The sequence below is a fragment of the Borostomias antarcticus genome, assembly GCF_949987555.1.
Source record: "Borostomias antarcticus genome assembly, chromosome: 4".
Lineage (NCBI taxonomy): Eukaryota > Metazoa > Chordata > Actinopteri > Stomiiformes > Stomiidae > Borostomias > Borostomias antarcticus.
The window spans coordinates 7,008,215-7,028,973 of record NC_140237.1 but is presented as its reverse complement, the minus strand read 5'-3'; the positions used below and the strand labels follow the sequence as shown (position 1 = coordinate 7,028,973).

Genomic DNA, 20,759 nt, shown 5'->3' with positions numbered 1-20,759 from the left:
GACAGAATGAATGAGAGGGATTAAGAGACAGAATGAATGAGTGAGGGATTAAGAGACAGAATGAATGAGTGAGGGATTAAGAGACAGAATGAATGAGTGAGGGATTAAGAGAGAGAGGAGTGTGAGACAGAATAAGAGAGAAAGAAAGAATAGCTTTTCATGTTACCTGTCAGCAGTATGGGAAACAGCAGCAGTGAGATGAAAACAGAAAAAGAAAGTAAGCAGAGAAATCACAAGATACAGGTAGAGAAGAAGGAAATATGGCAATGACTCTAATGGAAGCTGCTTGTTCACACAAGCACATGCAAGCTGGAAGCTGTACATTCACAGATTTGTAGTGTAGTCAAGCAGTGGCGTAGTCATAACAAAAGGGGATTATGTGGTGATAATTGTCACAATACCTCTGTTGAAACTATGATGATACATAGGGTAAAGATGCAGTCAGAGATGCCAGAGCAGAGTGAGTGAGAGAGCGATGCAAGAGCAGTGAGAGAAATGTGAGAGCAGAGTGAGTGAGTGACAGAGAGAGAGAGAGAGAGAGAGAGTGAGAGGGAGAGAGAGACAGAGAGAGAGAGAGAGAGAGAGAGAGAGAGAGAGAACAATGAGAGGAATGGCTTTGAAGATAAAAGTGAGAGTGACAGCAGTAGGACAAAAGAGAAACAATTGCAAGAGAGAGATGAATATCAGGTTTGGGAGTATTAGAATTCTATAGTTGAGTTATTCTGAAGGAAAAGGCCAGAAGGAATATTATCTGGGTGGCTATATAGATTACAGGTCACAAGGGAAAACTCATCTATTGTGACAAAATGTTTGGATTCTGCCAAGATCTTCAGGGCTGTGCATCTCTGTATATATTGAAGTCGCATGAGTTATAGTATATATATTGCATGGCAGAGCTGCCAACTTTCATTTTAATATGCATTGATGAATAAATTCTAGCACCGATACCATACTGGCTCATAAGTATCAGTTCTAGTATCTGTGATAGGATTATATATATATATATATATATATATATATATATATACTTATATACTTATGTATACTCACTTTACAGCTTTATATATATATATATATATATATATATATATATATATATATAAGTATAAGTATACTATAGTATCTGCTTCTGCAGATGTTGAACAGTGAGCGACTCGGGGCAGTGCCCTTCATGGTGTATGAGTGTGTGTGTGTGTGTGTGTGTGTGTGTGTGTGTGTGTGTGTTACAGAGACAGTGGCAGGTGTTGAGGGCGGCAGGGTGATTACCTGCTGGTAATAGATGTAGGCCAGGACACCGGCCAGGATCTCCAGCAGGAAGATACACAGCAGCAGGACAAAGTACTGCGGGGAACAAGATGGAGGCGATGAGGACAGAGACATAGAGGGGGGGGGGGGGGGGGGGGGCAGACAGAGGGAGCGGGGGTCTGATGGGATTCAAGGTTATCACAATGATCTCATGTGAGGAAAGTAGTGGCGGTTATTTTATTAGCCTGAAGGCTGCAGGCTGCATATCCATCTCTATTCCATTCATCCTTTCTTCCCTGAGATGGTCTGATCTCTGATCTCAATCAGGGTGGTATTTCATCCAGCTCTCAGGAGCAGAACTGTCATCCAAAATGAAGCTCCCTCCCTGTTCCCTTCCTTGTGTCCTTGTTTCCTCTGCCCTTGTATTGGTTCTTGTTTGGAATCCCTCCATGTCCTTGTCTGGTGACTGTGCCCCTGTGTCTGGTCTCGTCACCCACCTGAACCTCATCCCTTGATTGTTGTACCAGAGGATTTCACCCTCATGTTTCCTTCGTCCTTGTCGGCCCATCGCCTGTGTCAAGTGTGTTTCTCCACCGTGTTTCTGTTATTTTTGATTTGAAGATTAAAACTCAACTAAACTTGCTTTGCTTGTCTGCTGTCCTGCATTTCCAACCTTCTCCACCCTCAAAATCTAACACACACTCACTAACACTCACTCACTCACTCACTCACTCACTCACTCACTCACTCACTCACTCACTCACTCACTCACTCACTCTCTCACTCTCTCACTCTCTCTCTCTCTCTCTCTCTCTCTCTCTCTCTCTCTCTCTCTCTCTCTCTCTCACCTCTGCCTTTCTCCCTCCTGCAGATTGTTTATTCTTCAGTGTGATTCATTCTTCCCTTAACTCCTCAGGAGACACACACACACACACGCACACACACACGCACACACAGTGTATCCCACTGCAATTATTATTATTTTTGGATAGAACTAGGCCACCTTTTGAAATATTGTATGAGCCGTTATATAAATATCTTGTCATCCCTTTAATGTAAGTCTGGCATGCTGCTAATTGCTCTCTATACATTCCTACTCATTCACATTATCCCCCTCCATGGATGCACGCACGCATGCACGCACGCACGCCCGCACGGACGCACGCGCACACACACACACACGTCCCCCCCAACCCTTCATTTACCTATCGCCACCTGAAGAAATAATTCTGAACACACAGTTGCTTTCAGTGGAAAACAGTCACAAAGAGTGGTTGTGACATCCTTTTCATCCCACCTCAGTCATGACACTACTAATTGGCTATTTATTTCTCAGACGAGCATTCCATTCAGCAGTATAATACGTTTCCCCAACGTCTGCCCCTCTGACACACATACTGTGAAATAGAGCACAGCCCTCTTCTAAGCATGCTAGCACACAAAATGCAAGTCTCAGGGCTTGAAATAGTAGGCTAAATTATGCAATCTGTCTAAGTTTTCCATTGATTCATACATTTAGACAGACGGAGAGAGAGACTGGTGGAAAGAGAAATGGGTGGAGAGAGACGGGTGGAGAGAGAGACGGGTGGAGAGAGAGACGGGTGGAGAGAGAAACGGGTGGAGAGAGAGACGGGTGGAGAGAGAGACGGGTGGAGAGAGAGACGGGTGGAGAGAGAGACGGGTGGAGAGAAACGGGTGGAGAGAGAAACGGGTGGAGAGAGAGACGGGTGGAGAGAGAGACAGGTGGAGAGAGAGACGGGTGGAGAGAGAGACGGGTGGAGAGAGAGACGGGTGGAGAGAGAGACGGGTGGAGAGAGAAACGGGTGGAGAGAGAAACGGGTGGAGAGAGAGACGGGTGGAGAGAGAGACGGGTGGAGAGAGAGACGGGTGGAGAGAGAGACGGGTGGAGAGAGAGACAGGTGGAGAGAGACAGGTTGAGAGAGAAAGGTTGAGAGACACAGGTGGAGAGAGAAACGGGTGGAGAGAGACAGGTGGAGAGAGAGACAGGTGGAGAGAGACAGGTGGAGAGAGAAACAGGTGGAGAGAGAGACAGGTGGAGAGAGAGACAGGTGGAGAGAGAGACAGGTGGAGAGAGACAGGTAGAGAGAGACACAGGTGGAGAGAGAGACAGGTTGAGAGAGACAGGTGGAGAGAGACACAGGTGGAGAGAGAGACAGGTTGAGAGAGACAGGTGGAGAGAGAGACGGGTGGAGAGAGAGACGGGTGGAGAGAGAGACAGGTGGAGAGAGAGACAGGTTGAGAGAGAAAAGGGTGGAGAGAGAGACAGGTGGAGAGAGACAGGTGGAGAGAGACAGGTGGAGAGAGAGACGCGTGGAGAGAGACAGGTTGAGAGAGACACAGGTGGAGAGAGAAAAGGGTGGAGAGACAGGTGGAGAGAGACAGTTGGAGAGAGAGACAGGTGGAGAGAGAGACAGGTGGAGAGAGAAAAGGGTGGAGAGAGACAGGTGGAGAGAGAAAAGGGTGGAGAGAGAGACAGGTGGAGAGAGACAGGTGGAGAGAGAGACAGGTGGAGAGAGAGAGACAGGTGGAGAGAGAGAGACAGGTGGAGAGAGAGACAGGTGGAGAGAGAAGTAAGTAAGGCTCTGGCCCATGGGAGCATATGAGGTCAGGTTTTCCATTCTAGGGCCCAGAGGGTCTTTCTGACTCAGCAAGTGATCAGTTCATTCTGGGAGGAAAGAATTTCCTTTCCACTCCCGGTGCCACCTTAGTCACTTTGACCATGAACAACGGGCCTGAGTGTTTGCACACACATACCACACCCCCTCCTCTCTCTCTCTCTCTTTCTCTCTCTGTCTCAGTGTCTCTCTCTCTCTCTCGCCCTGCAAAGGGCAGTCTCATGTCCTCATCCATAAAGCGTGTGTGTGTGTGTGTGTGTGTACTCATTCTACAGTACAATCGTGAGAATGTGGGCATGACCCATAAAGGCTACGTTCATGGGTTTGTATAAAAGCCAGGCAGGTTTTTGAAAAAGGTTGTGTTTGTGTGTGTTTATTTCCTATGTACATAAGATCAAGCCAGTTGTAAGTGTGTGTGTGTGTGTGCGCGTTGTCCATGTGCAGGTGTGTGGATGAGGAGCTGGCCGATGAGCAGAGGCTTTCCCAGGAGAGACACGCTGCAGGTATCTCTGCTGGCACAGCTCTCCTCCAGTCTCACAAATCAGCCACAGCGCATACGGCTGTGTGTGTGTGTGTGTGTGTGTGCACGTTAGGGATGCTCCGATTGGAATTCTTTGGGCCGATACCGATCACCGATTATTTTCCTCAGGATCAGCTGATACAGATACCTTTTTATAAAAAGACAGACACAAAAAACGACTTCTCCTCTTAGAATGGTCTTACCCATATTATTGTATTGATATGATGACACTGTCTTTGCTGGCATAGATTTAGATTAAGGTTGCCCATTATTATCATTTATTAACTGATAAATAGGCCCTCCAAATATTATTATATATATATCAGATTCAATAGACTTCATACTTCAGTGGCCGATCGATCGGAGCATCCCTAGTGTGTGTGTGTGTGTGTGTGTATGTATGTGTGTATGTGTGTGTGTTTGTGTGTGTGTATGTGTGTGTGTTTGTGTGTGTGTTTGTGTATGTGTGTGTGTGTGTGTGTTTGTGTGTGTTTATGTGTATGTGTGTGTGTGTTTGTGTGTGTTTATGTGTGTGTGTTTGTGTATGTGTGTGTTTGTGTGTTTGTATGTGTGTGTTTATGTGTGTGTGTGTGTTTATGTGCGTGTGTGTGTGTGTTTGTGTGTGTGTTTGTGTGCGTGTGTTTATGTGTTTGTGTGTGTGTATGTTTGTGTGTGTGTGTGTGTTTGTGTGTGTGTGTTTATGCGTGTGTGTGTGTGTGTGTGTGTGTGCTCTCACCACTCTCAGCAGCCTCCTCTGCTCCTTGAAGGTGGCGCAGCAGCCCAGCACCCCCGTCACCATGACGATGGCCCCAGCCAGGATGAGTATGTAGGCGGAGGCAGCGTAGGTCTTGGAGGACAGCAGGCTGATGTAGTCGCTCTTCTCCACCAGCGTCCACACGCCCACCGCCATCACAACGCCCCCTGCCAGCTGGGAGGACGCCACACGCAAAAACTAGCATCACACTCATCAAGAATACAAAGCCTCTGAGAAGCTTAAGTAATAATGAATCAGTGTTACTGTCCGGCCAAAAGTCAAGACTCAAGATTTCTTTATTGGTCACATGTAATGTACGTGTACAGTTACAGTGAAATGTTACTGCCGGCTCCAAGATTATGCTCAATACAGAGAAATTAAAGTTAAAATTACAGTATTACAGATAGGGGTAAAATAAGATAGATACCGGTCTGGATGGATTATGTACATGCTATATATATATATATAAAATGTTTTATAATTAGAAATATCATGTACTATAAGTAGACTATACTGTAAAACATAAGATGTTTTCTGCACAGCAGTCTCAGTTGCAGTTCCCAAAGGTCTTTAATATACATTTTTGCCTGGGTATACAGCGAAAATCAAACAGGCTACTGCAGTGAAGTTTAAAGAATAAAACCCTAGAACACTTGAAACACTAGGCATGATGTTGTCTAAATTAATCAAATTCATATAATATGTCTTATGTATATGGCTGAATCGATGCCATGTGACAAGCACAGCATATTGTTACAGTAAATCAGAGATCAGATCTACACTTTTGAATGTAACCTGCAGGACGATAAAGAAAGGATATGACACTAATGACACTACAATAAGCAGATGTTGCAGCACTGCGCCAAAAACTTGCCAACCCAATCACTCAAACAGCCACTGATTAGGTTAGCTATGTGTAATGAGGGACCCTTCATTGAAGACAGTGCACAGATGCTTGCAGGGATATTTAAGGCGTGTGTGTGTGTGTGTGTGTGTGTGTGTGTGTGTACACAATTATCTCATGTACACACAGGTACACAGTTTAAAGCAAGTGGTACAACATCTCATACTGACTGTATATTTATATGTTTCACAGACAAGCACACCAGAGGGGTGTACTCCGAAGCAGGTTTGAGGAGTTAGCAAGCTAACTTTGGTCAATTCTGACTTGAACTCCAGGTAAGTGGCATCACGAACACAGCTCACCTTTTAGACAGGTACATTTCCATGGTAATATATCCTTCAGAACTAACTTGCCCCAGGGCAGGTTAACCCGGAGCAAACTCAATTTAGCCTGAATTAATTGTCAGACTTACGTGTTAAGAACCAATCAGATTCCCTCCCGCAAAGATAATCAGAGGAAGACGACTGATTCAATATCTCATTAATTATTATCAAATATTTTGCATGTTGAAAAACAAGTGTTCAAATATTGATCATAGAATGAATTTCACACTTCACACAGAAATGTTTGGTAATTTGGAGCGCCAATTTGATTACTAGAACCATGACTGTCAGTTGGTATTGTGTAGGCTTGTTTAGGCTAAATATTACGAATGCCTAATAATTAATACATTGCAAGACTTTTCAAGACCTTCAAGGAGTGCCTGATCACTGGGTTCATAGTGTGTCCGAGTATAGGCTCAGGTGGTGGGAACTTAGAGCAGAGCAGAGCATGTAGAGAGGCAGGTCCACAGGACAGATTTTCTAGCTGCAACCATTTTGGGCCACTATCATGTGACGCTGGAGCTGCTGCCTCCGCGACCCGACACCGGATAAGCGGATGAAGATGGATGGATGGATGGATCATGTGACGAGTTTAGCCAATATAACATTGCGTGTATATTAGCTGCCGAATAATAATATTGAAGGTTGGGTAAAGATAGCCCTCCATGCTCCCGGTGGCGCTGTAAAAGGCTCTTACGTATTCAAGGGTTTTTCTTATTCCAGATAAATGAGGATATTAATTTATCTAAAAGCATAAAGAAGGACTTTGTCAGAAATATAGGAATACATTGGAACAGATGTTCCATGGTGTTAATTCTACCTTTTAATGACAATGATAATAAGTTCCAATGTTCAAAATCTTGTTTCAGAGTCTATGACGGGGGAGAACCTAGCTTTGTAAAGGTATTTAAAATCGTGTGTAATCCAGATTCCTAAATATATAAATTTATTTTTACTTACATTAAAAGGAAGTGAACTGAACGCTATCTGTTTAGCTGTAGGGTTAATAGGCATAAGTTCACTTTTTTCTGTGTTTATTTTATAAACCGATATTTTCCCAAATGTATCTAGTAAGGTACGTGGTAGACTACAAGAGCATGTCATCAGCATAAAGAGATACTTTATGTTCAGAAGTCTTCCTCTGTATACCTTTAATCGTGATGTCGTCACATATCGCAATCGCTAATGGTTCGATTGCCGCAAGACTTGTTTTATATAAAAAAGTTATAAGAATCCCCAGCACACCAAGTTTTAATAATAAAATAATAATAATAATAATAGTAATTATACTAATAAAATATATTCATAGGATAGATCCAGAAGCGCATTGTAATAGGCTACTAGAAGAAAATGAAATTTTGGTGACTGAAACTGTTTGTTGTATCTACGAAATATTTGTTTGTGATGACATCCCATTTGGAGATGTAATCAGGTTGTAGAACAGGTTGTAGAGAAAAATCTTAATGTAGCTATGTAGTCTGCAAACTAAGTTACAAAACTGCTTACAAACAATATGTCTGAGTGCAAAGACTCTAGAAAACTAGAAAACTACTGAGGGATACAGGAATGATATTAAAAAGTCAGTTGTGTGACTAAACAGCAAAAACAAACACCTATGTTTTTGCTGTTGTGGAAGACAGACGTCTCATACAGGGGCCTGTTTTGAACATGACCTCTCTTAGGGGCTTGTTTTTGACCTGTTTTGATAAAGTTCAGACTGAGGACTAGGATGCTCAGACATGTGATGAAGTAAGATTATCCTTCTGAAACAGTAAACAGTACATTCTCTGTTCAGAGAGGCATTCTACACCTAGCAAGTGTGTTGTCTCCAAGTTTATCAAGATTAAAGAACTAGACTGGGTGTGATACTGTACTACACATTGACAGCATGTAGTGGCAAATTCAGCAACAAGGTGTATTCTGAAATTATGTGAAATGTTTGGCCGGAGAATCGGAGCAGCTGGTGCAGTTCTGCTGGTGCAGTTCTGCAGTCGCTTTACTGCACTGTTGTGACGAAAAGAGAGCTGAGCCAAAAGGAAAAGCTCTCGATCTACCGGTCTATCGTCGTCCCCACCCTCACCTATGGTCATGAAGGATGGGTCATGACCGAAAGAACGAGATCACGGATACAAGCGGCCGAAATGAGTTTTCTCCGGAGGGTGGCTGGGGTCTCCCTGAGAGATTGGGTGAGAAGTTCTGTCATCTGGGAGAGACTCGGAGTAGAGCCGCTGCTCCTTTGCATCGAAAGGAGCCAGTTGAGGTGGTACAGGCATCTAGTGAGGATGCCTCCTGGGTGCCTCCCTAGGGAGGTGTACCAAGCGTGTCCGGCTGGGAGGAGGCCGCGGGGTAGACCCAGGAATACATCTCCGCACTGGCCTGTGAGCGGCTAAAGATTCCCCAGGTAGAGCTGGTTGATGCTGCTAGGGAAAGGGATGTCTGGGGCCCCCTGCTGGAGCTGCTGCCTCCGCGACCCGACCCCGGATAAGCGGATGACAATGGATGGGATGGATGCACACAGGTGGACTCCATTCAACTAATTATGCGACTTCTTGGGTGAATACTTATGCTAACAATTATTTTGGATTAATGTTTAATTATTTTCTGGTTTTTATTTGTACTTAAATTTAGAAAAAAATGTTTTCTACTTCGACAGTACTTTTGTGTTTATCAGTGACAAAAATAAATAAATCAAATAAATTCTGACTCCATGTTCCTCTTGGTATAAACATGGCTCTCATGTATAGGCCTATGCCTAAAAAACTACAATCCCCAAGAGGTGGAACTTTCTGCCACCAGGGTGTGCACAGGTGTTTTGCATTCTGCTAATGATGGATTTATTTGCTATTTCTACCTGTCCTTCCATCATTATGCCATGTATGCTCTGGAAGGTCTAGCAGACTGAAAGCTTAGCCTAAAGTGAAACACATAGATCTAAGTGTGTGGAAATTCCTTTCTATCATGTTGACTCCATGTTGTAACACAATAAAAAGTGAATAAGTCCAAAGGGTGTGAACACTTTTTATAGGCACTACAGGCGGTCAGCAACGTTCTGCCAAAACCTCCTCATGGGCTTTGGCAGCCGTGAGCATTTTAATATTGGGAGCTACAGTATGTGTTTAACTTCATCCTAGGTTCTCATAATGAGCCTCTGTTCTTTCTGCAAAAATTATCTTTCCCCTTCCTGTCAATTATGGTAATAGCCTGAACTGGAAGGTGAAACTATAGGCTTCTAAAAGCTTGACTAGATCTATTTTGCTTAAGAATATATCCCTCAGATTCGTCTGAAGAAGTGGTAATCTCGAACTTACCAGTTTAGTTAGTTTTGGCAACACGTATGGCAATGAAGTTTGCTCACCTGTGGGCAACAAGACAAGCTACCAACATGTACATGCTAATTGAGGCTGTCAGTTTCACCTATCATCTCTGGCGGACTAAACACTGCTGTTTGACATAAAACATGTCATCACCTGTGTGCAGCTTGGGATTTTTGTCAGGAATGTCGCCACAGACACCAGGCTCTCAGAACTGCAAATGGAAAGGCTTTCATGAATCGGCGATAATAGCGAAATTGACATTTATTTATATGAAATGTTTGAGATGTTCACTTAATGCATATATTATTGTGTTTATTGGCTTGAGAACGCATACATGATGCACGTTTCGCTATTAAAATTTCATTTACTGTGATTTTGGGAATGTGTTCAACCATATGGCAGATTTACAATGTCACACTTAAGCACTTGACTGAGAGACAGTGTACCCTTCTTGCATGCCAAGTGAGGAAAAAAAAAAAAACTGACAAAAGTTCCAAACAAGACAGACGTTCACACATTCACTGTGACATACATCATAGGGGACAGGCTAGCAAAGTCCATATGCACAGCCACACACACACACACACACACACACAGAGAAACACACTATGTAAAGGATCTTATCCCCATGCGTGCCTATCCCCCAGGCTGACCTTTACACCTATTGTTTGTTTGATTTAGTTTGAATCAAGAGCGAAACTGTTAGTTTGTTACCTCTGCCCCAGCGACAGCACAGGGCGAGAGGTCATGTTTTCAGTGGCGTGTGAGTGCGTTTGTGTGTTTGTCTGTTAGCAGGATTACGCAAAACTACTGGACCAATTTTCACCAAACTCGGTGGAAGGGGGTAGCATGGTCCAATTTAAAACCCATAAAATGTTGGAGCGGATCCAAATCATGGGGCGGGTCCTCGAGCCGCCCAAGCACGACTGGCCATTCACCTCCATTCATTTTTTAGACCAGGTTTATACAAAAACTACCAGACTGATTTTCAAGAAATTAGGTGGAGTGGTGTAGCATGGGTCAACTAACAGCCCATTAAATTCTGGAGCAGATCCGAATGACGGGGCGGGTCCATGAGCTTGGATTTCTGGCTGTGGGAGAGCAGAGTGTTGGTGCTAGTTTCCAACTCGGTGGCCTTGTGGTTAGAGTGTCCACCCGGAGATGGGAAGGTTGGGGGTTCGACCCCCGGCCGAGTCATACCACAGACTATAAAAATGGTACCCGATGCCTCCCTGCTTGGCACTCATCATCAAGGATTGGATTGGGGGTAAATCCCTGCGACATACTAGCATCATGTCCAGGAGGTGTACTTGTACATCAAGCTGTCTCACGCTAAGGAATCAGGAGATCCTGTCCTATGGGCCACTATGCTCCAGAACCATTGGTTTTCAAGGCTACTTATTACTTTACTCTATTGGTATAGTTATACAGTAGGACCCCACTCATCCGAACTTCAGAGATCCGAACCTCCCGGTCTACCGGACAGGCTCAAAAAACTTTTTCTTTTTTTTTAGCCTGCTATCTGGTTACTGGTGGGATTTTCATTACAGTACTGTATCCTACTGTGAATAAAAACAGAACTGTATGTAGACCTACATGTTGCCTCTAGGCTGTAGCCTACTGTCACGTTTCATTTCTTTGTTACTCTAATGTCGAGCGCAAAACGCAAACGAGTCTGCTGCGCGAGAGCTGCATTCCTTGGTAGCCAGAAAGCGCGTCAGCAGAGGAGCATCGAGTCATTTTTCGTTCCCAGTTAATGGACTTCAGGAACACAGACGTGTTGTGGGCATGTGGATTAGCCTACTAGACCTACTGTATTTGTTAAATAATAGCCTACAGCCTAGGCCAAGTTAGCCTAAATCGGTTGTTTTAGAGACTTTCTTTTAGGCTACAATAGCTAGACACGACAACTTGTCTGTCATTTCATTTATTTATTTATTGATTATCATTTGCTCTAATTGTTCTAATGTTGGGTTGTTTTTAGGCTATACCATTTTGTTCTGCGAATACAGTAGCCTATCGATGCAGCGTATGCCTCATTTGAGAATAAAGTACTGTATTTGATCAAAGCACGCACTCAAGTGGATATTCGGTTATTTTATTATAGGCTACTGTAGGTCTATTATAGGCTAGGCTATATAAGTTTAGTTGGCTATTTGATTGCAATTTTGATGCATTTCCACAAGTAATTAAGGGCATTTATTGGTCTATTATGAGTCTATATGAAACAAGTATACCACTTATTGAATTTGGTGCATTTTAACATAAGTTTCAGTCATCCGGACATTTCAGAGATACGAACGACCTTCGGTCCTGTTGGGTTCGGATAAGTGGCGTCCTACTGTATAGGTTTCACATTGCCCATGAACAAATTATACTTAAACAAATTGAAATGAACTTTTAATTTATTATATCAACACACATCACTTTCCATTTTCATTGTAAAGTGCTTTGGATAAAAGTGCTAACATAAGTGCAATCCATTTCAATCAAATCAATCAAAGCTTTATTTGTATAGCGCATTGCATACCCAGAGGCAACACAATGCGCTTTACAGAGAACAAGGGAGGTGGGCATACGACCCACCCCTACATATTCCAGAGGGAAGCAAAAAACCAGTATCACCCGGGGACCAGATAAGTGAGCTGTAAAAATTCTTCCCTGACCCCTCTCAACAAGCAATCGAGCAAGCTCCTGGACTATGTTTGTCTACTGGCAAGAACATTTAACCTCCATTTACCATGATATAGTGTAGCTAATAGGGCTGTCAAATAAATATTAGAACTTCGACTTGTCATCAACTTTGGGGGAAAATGTGCAATAGATCTTAAAAATGTAGATTGGATTAGTAGGCTACCGCACGTGTCAAACCTCATACCCATCTTTAATCATGCCAAAACACATTCCATATTAGTATTCCTTCTTTTCAAAATGGGCGAAAAACAGCCAAACGACTGCATCTATCCATCTCTATCTAGGAGGCCGTACTTACTGTATCTATCCATCTCTATCTAGGAGGCCGTACTTACTGTATCTATCCATCTCTATCTAGGAGGCCGTACTTACAGACTGTATCTATCCATCTCTATCTAGGAGGCCGTACTTACAGACTGTATCTATCCATCTCTATCTAGGAGGCCGTACTTACAGACTGTATCTATCCATCTCTGTCTAGGTGGGAGTACTGTATCTCTCTATCTCCGTCTTATCTCCATCTGGCTGTAAGATCTGAGCGCGTCATCTCCTCAGCAGGCACATTGTAAACCAGAAACACTGACTATCTCATATTTTTGCAGAACAGTCTAGCCTGCCAGACATGAGTTGATTTGTGTCATAAATGTACATGGGACTGGGTGTTAATCCCATGAACACTTGAATGTTGTTGGAGACAGACACGGAATAACACGTTACCGTTTGTGCTCGTTCTGGACAATAGGCGGTGTGCACCCACCTACATTATGCATTATTACTATATTATTATTATTATACCAATAATCGAATATATATTAGAAATATTTAAGAGAGAAAATCGAATATCATTTCTGAGCTCAGTTGACAGCCGTTATATCCAATGTTGTACAAACCCTAAAACAGCCCTAAATGTTGGGTCGCACTTGGCCGAACCCTAGCATACATAAAGTTGTTGATGATGAGGGAAATTATGAATAGATATGAATGCTGATTTTAGCACAAAAATGTGTCAGTGAACCATTAAGTATGAAAGTGGTACCACAGTTAATCGCACTTAATACTCATGATTAAATTATAAGGCACAATTGCTATATAAATTTTTGTCACAATCGTGCAGCCTCATTTCAATGCGCCCTCAAAAGTTATCCTGAGCCATCTGTGTCTGCTGTTTTCAAGGGACATGAATTCCACAGCTTGACTCACAGTGAAAGACGTTAGGAGGGTCTTTCCACTTTTCAATTTGGCCATGACCTCCATATTCTTGCAGTTGAAAATTAATAGCCTCTTTCACACATTTCATTGTACCTGGCACTGGGAAGTGTTTTCCAATCTCTTCCCAGACTGTTTACACCTCTCACCCAATTTTAAAATATTTCAAATCCTTTGTCAAGCAATTGACATGCATTTAATGGATCATTTTCAGATATGAAAACATGTTCAAACAGACACTCGATATAGCCTACCTCTTTGCCTAATTATGGGGAAAAAAACAACACAAACTCACCCAGAAGAGGAAGTTAAATGTGAAGAGCAGGTACTTCAGGCAGATGGTCCCACATGTTTCTTTCTTCTCGTCATATGCCCCCATGCTGAGAAATAAAGAGGGTTCAAATGTTAAGTCAATTTTGGATCCCTTTATATGTTTAATGTTTTTCATGCTGTATCGCGCCAGCAAAATACATCCTGGCAGTCCATGTGTGAGCATTGAGCAAGCCATGTTGCTGAATACCACCAAGGCAAGGCAACTATCAATCAAATATACTTTATCCTAAAGAACACAAGGTTTGGGGAGCATGGAGGGGCACACTGGCCTTGCTGACTACATTTATCAAATTAGAGGCTGCCGACAAGGACAGAGATACAGTACTGCCCAGAAGGGTGTGAATATGAGCTCAGTATTGAGGGCAGGGTCAAAACATGACTGAGCCGGCCAAGATACCACTGGAGTATTCTGAGAGAAAAACTATGACTAAGCATTGAGTAGGAACTAAAAGTCTGCCAAAGGCACTGAATTATCACTCCCACGGTGATTTGCACAGTGCACAAATCAAACGGGTGAGGGTTCTTCTTTTAAGAAAGATATAATGTTACCAATCCCTTTGATATTAATCACATTAAGGCAGAGTTTTCACCCACTGTCAGGATTGTGAGCCCCCCAAAAAGCTGTGAACTCATTCTGGCAGCAACTAAAGAAAACTGAGACAATGTAATGATGATTGAGAACACGTTGGCACATAAACATAGCAAATACAAGCTTTAGAGGAGGGACATTTGAGGGCCACAGACAAGTGATGTTGTCACTTTGTAGGCCAATACTTGCATTATCAACTTCTGCTGTTCCATATAGGCTTATGGTGAAATGAATGTTTATTATTATTATTATTATTAGTAGTAGTAGTAGTAGTAGTAATAGTAGTAGTAGTAGTAGTAGTAGTAGTAGTAGTATTGTTATTATTATTATTATTATAAAGGTTTAACTATGGGTTACTTCTCTTGTACCTTTGTGTATGAAAGAAAAGTTGACACATTTTGTATTTTGGATGCTTTGGTTTATTTTTAATAAGAAATGTCTAACTATCTACCAGTCACATTTGTGTTACGTCACTCGCAAAGTGGCATCCACTAGGCTACATAACGGCTTCAGTGGTCAGCATGAGAAGAATTTACTGAAAGCCTAATTTATACTCGGTCGACAAGTGTCGTACGACAAATGTCTGTCGACACAAAGAAAATGTTGACCAACATTTAGCATTTATACTCCAGCAGTGTCTGATCACCTCCATGGTAACTTGCAGACACGTGGCTGATTGATCCATGGCAACGTGTCTTCTATCTAGCTATCCAATCACACTCTGTGTGACAAAAGTGACGGCGTCTGCGACATTAGAAAGTTTGGTAGGTGCAAGACACCCCTGACCGACACAAAAAAGTGTAGACAGTGCATTTCTGTCTGTCGACACTTTCAAAAGTGTCGTACGACGAAGTATAAATTAGCCCTTAAGGCAACACATCCACCTGGACAAATCCTGTGTTAACAAGCCCTTATAAAATCACATTCATTTTTCTCATAGAGAAATCTGCCCAGATCCAGAAACCTTATTTTGGCAAAGCTTGGACTATGCTCTACAATGTGACGTCAGACTTGAGATCTATTGTCCCGGGCCAGTCACTGAGGGAGAGGGGTCTATTGTCCCGGCCAGTCACTGAGGGAGAGGGGTCTATTGTCCCGGCCAGTCACTGAGGGAGAGGGGTCTAGTGTCCCGGTGGGTCTAGTGTCCCGGGTAGGGATGGGGATCAAAACCCGGGTCCAAAAAGACCCGGTTCCAAATTTCTCAAGCCCCGGTAATCAATAAGGTCAGAGCTTATCGGGTCTGCTATCGAGCCTACAGCCGAGTGACCATTTTAACCGGGACAATCAAAAGTGTAGGCTAGGCTAACTGCACGTTCATGCAAGCGCACAAGTAGGCATATATAATTCTTGGGCTGACGTTTTCATTCAGAATGATACAAGTATTTCAGTTTCAGCATCATGGACAGGGTGGACTGGGGAAATAATTCAGGCCGGGAAATGTAGCCCCAGTCAGGCCACTTCTTAAGCCTGATCAGAACAGTGATCTTGCGACGAGATGGAACACTTTCAGTTTCGTTTTGTAAACGTGAAATCAACAGGCTTTCCGATTGTGAATAATAAACTGTCGGCAAGTTGTTGAGCGGGGGGGTAAAGGCTATTCTGATTGTCGTGCTTGTGCGATTTGTTGACGGGGGAGGGAGGGGCAGGCCATTTACCGCGGACCAGGCCAGTTAGCATGCCAGACCACCAGGAAAACTCCCGGTGCTCCCAATGGCCACCCCGCCCCTGATCATGGACAGCTTCCTAGCAAGCAACATATTGGTCTGCACACACACTTGGCTACACTTTTAGTCTTGTAGGTAGGAATGCCGACGTAAAGATCATATTAACTTGATAAATGTCATGTGAGCACTGTTAACAAGCATCACATTATGTTGTGGTTAAAACCGTTGGCAGTGAATGTTGAAAACTAGTGTTCTACAGATATTTCTCGGTAGGGGAGGACCGGGACGGATGAAACAGGGGGACAAATGAAACACGCTTGTTTCATCCACAATAGGGAGACCTCCAATCACATACTTATACGTGCTTGTGCAAGTTACTGTGGACGAGCTTCATTCGAAATTTGAGCCCCATCGGACGGTTTTTGACGGAGCTAGCAACGGAAAACGTATTTTGCGCCACATAAGTAAAATTGTGGTCCTACATGTATTTTTCGATTGTAGAATTGTGCTTACTTCTCAATGTTTGTAAACACGTCATTTTATTAGTACATCTAGTGACTGCATGATAGCCTAGGTTTCAAGTTTCTTGCAAGCAAGTGTTTGGAGCTAGCCAGGCAAATGTGACAGGGGTGCCGGGCGGGAGAGTGAAACAGAGCGAGCTGCGGGTGGACGCGTAGCTAAATGGCTCCTGCGCTTAGAACGAGAGGGCCGCTTGACATTTTGCCCATGGTTTTCAAATATATAGCATCAATTGCATTAATGGAAACATTAATTTGGGTCTAATTATACATGTGTTGAAAGTTAAGATAATTACAAACCCCAAATAGACCGCTACAAAACACAATAAGCAAAACAATCTCACTGTTTCACTCGTCCCACTCACCCGTTTCACTCGCCCCGCACAGCAGGGACGAGAGAAACAATGCACATCTTCCGTTCTCGGCCGTCTTGAATTGAACTGTTACACCACAGAACGAAACTTACAACTAATAATAGTAAAGGACATGTACAAGTTGTTTGTCATCAAAAAATGGAATCTCCATCTTTATTCATTTCTGTGTAAATCTGATCAAACCAAAAAGTGTTTCATTCGTCCCGGTCCTCCCCTACAACCGGCTTGACACAAGCAATCGGGACGCACATTATAAAAATCGAGAGTTTAACATGTTTTTTGAATGATTTTTCAAGGTGCCCATCGACATCCATTGTATGACCAAAACGGTGGTAGAGCAATTATCAACTTTCTCAAAAATGCTAGCTTTGTCAACGTTTTGATCTGAACCATTGTATATGATCATAAGTAGCCTAACCTTAAAAGAGGGCTAATCATGCATTTTCCCTTTACTACTCCTTTAAGCCCATTAGTCTGGCATGTTAAGAGTAGCTATCTAGCTAATGTTAGAGCTGAGCTAGATAGCTACGTAGCTAACACTCTAGCTTATAGGTTTAGCTATCTACTGCTAGCTAGTTTATATCATTTAGCCAACACATAGTTAGCTAATGTTGAAAAGATAGTTAGCGAGCTAACCGTTAGCCAACTAGCTGACGGAAGGCGCTAATTTCCGTTTTTGCAGAAGTTTCAAAATAAAGGTCCGCGGAAAGTAGGCCTGGGTTCAAAAAATCGATTTACCGATTTTGAATCGATTCTCATTTTATTCCCTAGAGATCGATTCGTACGTCCAGAGATCAATTTTTTAAATGTATTTATGTATTTCCCCTGTTAGTGTTGCACGTTCGGTACTTTGTAGTTCAAATGTGTCTCTTGCGTAAGTCCTCGAGAGGATATGCGCCTAGTTGACCGCACATTTGTTTAGTCTCCGCCTCAAGCTTCTTCTTTTTTTTTTACTATTTATAATGGGTAAAATCAGATCAGATCGAGTGCTTTATTCGTCACATGTAGTGTACAGTAAAATGTTGCTCTATTTGATTGTAGAACTGCGCACAGCGCGTTGCGCTCAGCCCCTCTCTCCCTCGCACACACACGCTGGCCCCGTCTGTAAACAGACCCTCCTCCGCTCCTCTTCGTGCGCTCACATGTGGAAGACAGCTGAGTAGAATCAATCTGGAGTCGCCCTACACGAATGGTTAGTGATATCACGAACACCCCTGCACAAATTTGTCCAAAACTGATGCAGTTCGTTAACTCTGATAAGTTAGTATGTTAACACAACACTGTCAATCTCGTAGAGCAGGCACGTTATATTAGCTAGCCAGCCAGCTAATTAGTGCAGCTGGCATTAACCAACATTTAGTTAACTTGCTAGCCTAGCTAACTGGCTACTGAACTCAGTTAGTGCGATCCACAACTCTCATTTTTGATCTATGATTAACTTGTGGTTGTGCAACATATGATGCTGACGCCCGGAGAAAACAATCTGATGATGACCCAAATGTGTTCGACCTTTGACAAGTTCCAGAAGTCCCTCTTGAAGTGGTTCCACATCTGAAAACAAAGTTTATGGTGTGTAGAAACATGGTGTATAGAAACACTGGAGAAGGTTTCATACTTTAGTCATAAAATGCACAATATCTTACATATAAGCTTATCTGCCACTCCACTAAGATGGCGGCCATCTTTAAAAATGGTCGCCATCTTGAAATTTCAAGTGGCTTCTTGTTAAGTGACCCATGGAGACAGCTCATCCCAATTTTCATACTTGTATCACCACAGCACCACTATATATGCCCCCTGCAGTCAAAATAGACTGAAGCGCCCACCATTTTGGCAGCCATTTTGAAAAATGGCTGCCACAGCCGTAAAGGTTCCCTCCTGAAGTGGTTCTACGTCTGAAATGAATCCTTGGGGTGTATAGATCATATGCTGAAAGTTTCATGCTTTAGTCATAAAATGCACAATACCTTCCATATATGAGCTTATCTGCAGCACTAATTGGGTGCTTCAGCGACCAGTAGCCAATGTGAATCGAGTTCAAGGACGCAACACGATGAGACAGGAAAATCCCCCATAATTAAGATCAGTGATGGAATAGTGGCATTCGAATGTTTCGGTAGCCACCACATTTGGGCTGTTATGGCCACATTTTTTTCAGATTTGGTATCATTTTAAATGAGCTATTGATGGGTCATCACTAATGGACAGTGGGTAGAGTAGACACCTTGTTCCCAACACAAGAGGGAGAGATGGGGAGAGGCACAGGCAAGTGACTGTAGATGTTTACAAACATCACTACATTTGTATTTAACAGCTTTGGGGTGAATAGAGTTCCAGTACAATTACAGCTTTTGTTCTGATAACCTTTTTCATATCCAAGAAATATTTGTATTAATTGAGTAACTAACTAAACACTAATTTCATTTTGAATCTAATTCTGCCCACAGCATGTTTTTGAAAGCAATACTATCAACATAGTTGGGGATTGGTCCTTACCATTTTCAACAGTTTCAGGCTTTCAGCCATTAACTACCAATATTTCATATTCATTTGCTGTCAAATGTCAATATAATACTAGTATTGATGTGTTGCATAACTGGGCAGTCATCTAATTCAGGTAACAGCTAAAAATAATCAGATTTTAGATTGTCTACTCTACTCACTAACCGAATAGATATTGAATCGAATTGAATCGAATCAAATTTAATCCCGATAATCGATTCTGAACCTGTGAATCGGAATCGAATCGATTCTTGAAATTCAAATCGATACCCAGCCCTAGCGGAAAGACACTCATTTCTCCAGACTGGTCACTCTCACTGACTCTAGTCTGTAGAGTTGCACAACTTGCACTTGTGTTGACAGCTGTCGTGTGTTGGTCATTTTAAATAAAAATGTAACTGCTTTTGGGTCAGTTCTTAATTTTTAAATATTGCACCAGGTTATAAGGTCCTTCCTTGTAGGCTACAATTTATAACAGGGTTTCCATTATGTACAAAATGATTGCCGCAGCTGCTTCAGAATGGGAAGCTTCAACTGGAACACTGACAGGATGTCCATCACTTGTGAGCTGAGCTCATGACAACTAAATAAACAGAGAAAGCATTTTCTCCACTGAGCCTGGTGATTCGAGCGAGGCTACCTCAGGCAGAGCGATGCAGGCATGAGAGTTAGAGCAAATAGCTACTGGAGAATAGGAGAACAAGAAAAAAAGGTAGATAAACACTTATATGAAGTTGGTTTCAAGTTGGATATTCAAAAGATATTCGGACAGCCAGTTGTATCTTATTTTCCGGACTTCAATCTCAACGCAAGGTCTTCACGACCTGCCGGTTAGTAGTCAATGCAAATGTCTAGGGATCGTCAACAAATTACCTTACAAATGTCAAAATATCTCTCGTTTTGTTCCCATGGCATGTGACCCTCTGACTCCAAAACAACATTTTCTGTTGGATATTTTTTATCTATTTTATATTAATATTTTGATGGAAATGTTGTTTTGTTTTTTTCAATAGCCCCACTGACTCCAAAACAGCATTGAATATTATACTAGGCTACATTTCTCACAGCCCTTGCTAAAAAAAAATCCTAGAACCACTATTAAAGCAATAGTTCTCTGAGAATCTTTTCCATATTACGCCAAATTGCTGTTGTAACTGAAATATCCCTTACCTAATCATTATAG

The 20,759-nt window shown here is 42.6% G+C and overlaps 1 protein-coding gene across 1 annotated transcript in view; it reads right to left on the bottom strand.

Moving 5' to 3' along the window:
* The window catches only part of LOC311307732 (CD151 antigen-like), a 31,361-nt gene that overhangs the window by 6,307 nt on the left and 4,295 nt on the right, over positions 1-20,759 (bottom strand). Inside the window, exons 2-4 of the mRNA XM_084436595.1 lie at positions 13,892-13,976; positions 5,138-5,329; positions 1,267-1,341 (exon numbers count right to left, since the gene is read on the bottom strand). Of these exons, the coding sequence (XP_084292721.1) occupies positions 1,267-1,341; positions 5,138-5,329; positions 13,892-13,975 (351 nt within the window). The 5' untranslated portion in view covers position 13,976. The remainder of the gene's footprint in view (positions 1-1,266; positions 1,342-5,137; positions 5,330-13,891; positions 13,977-20,759) is intronic.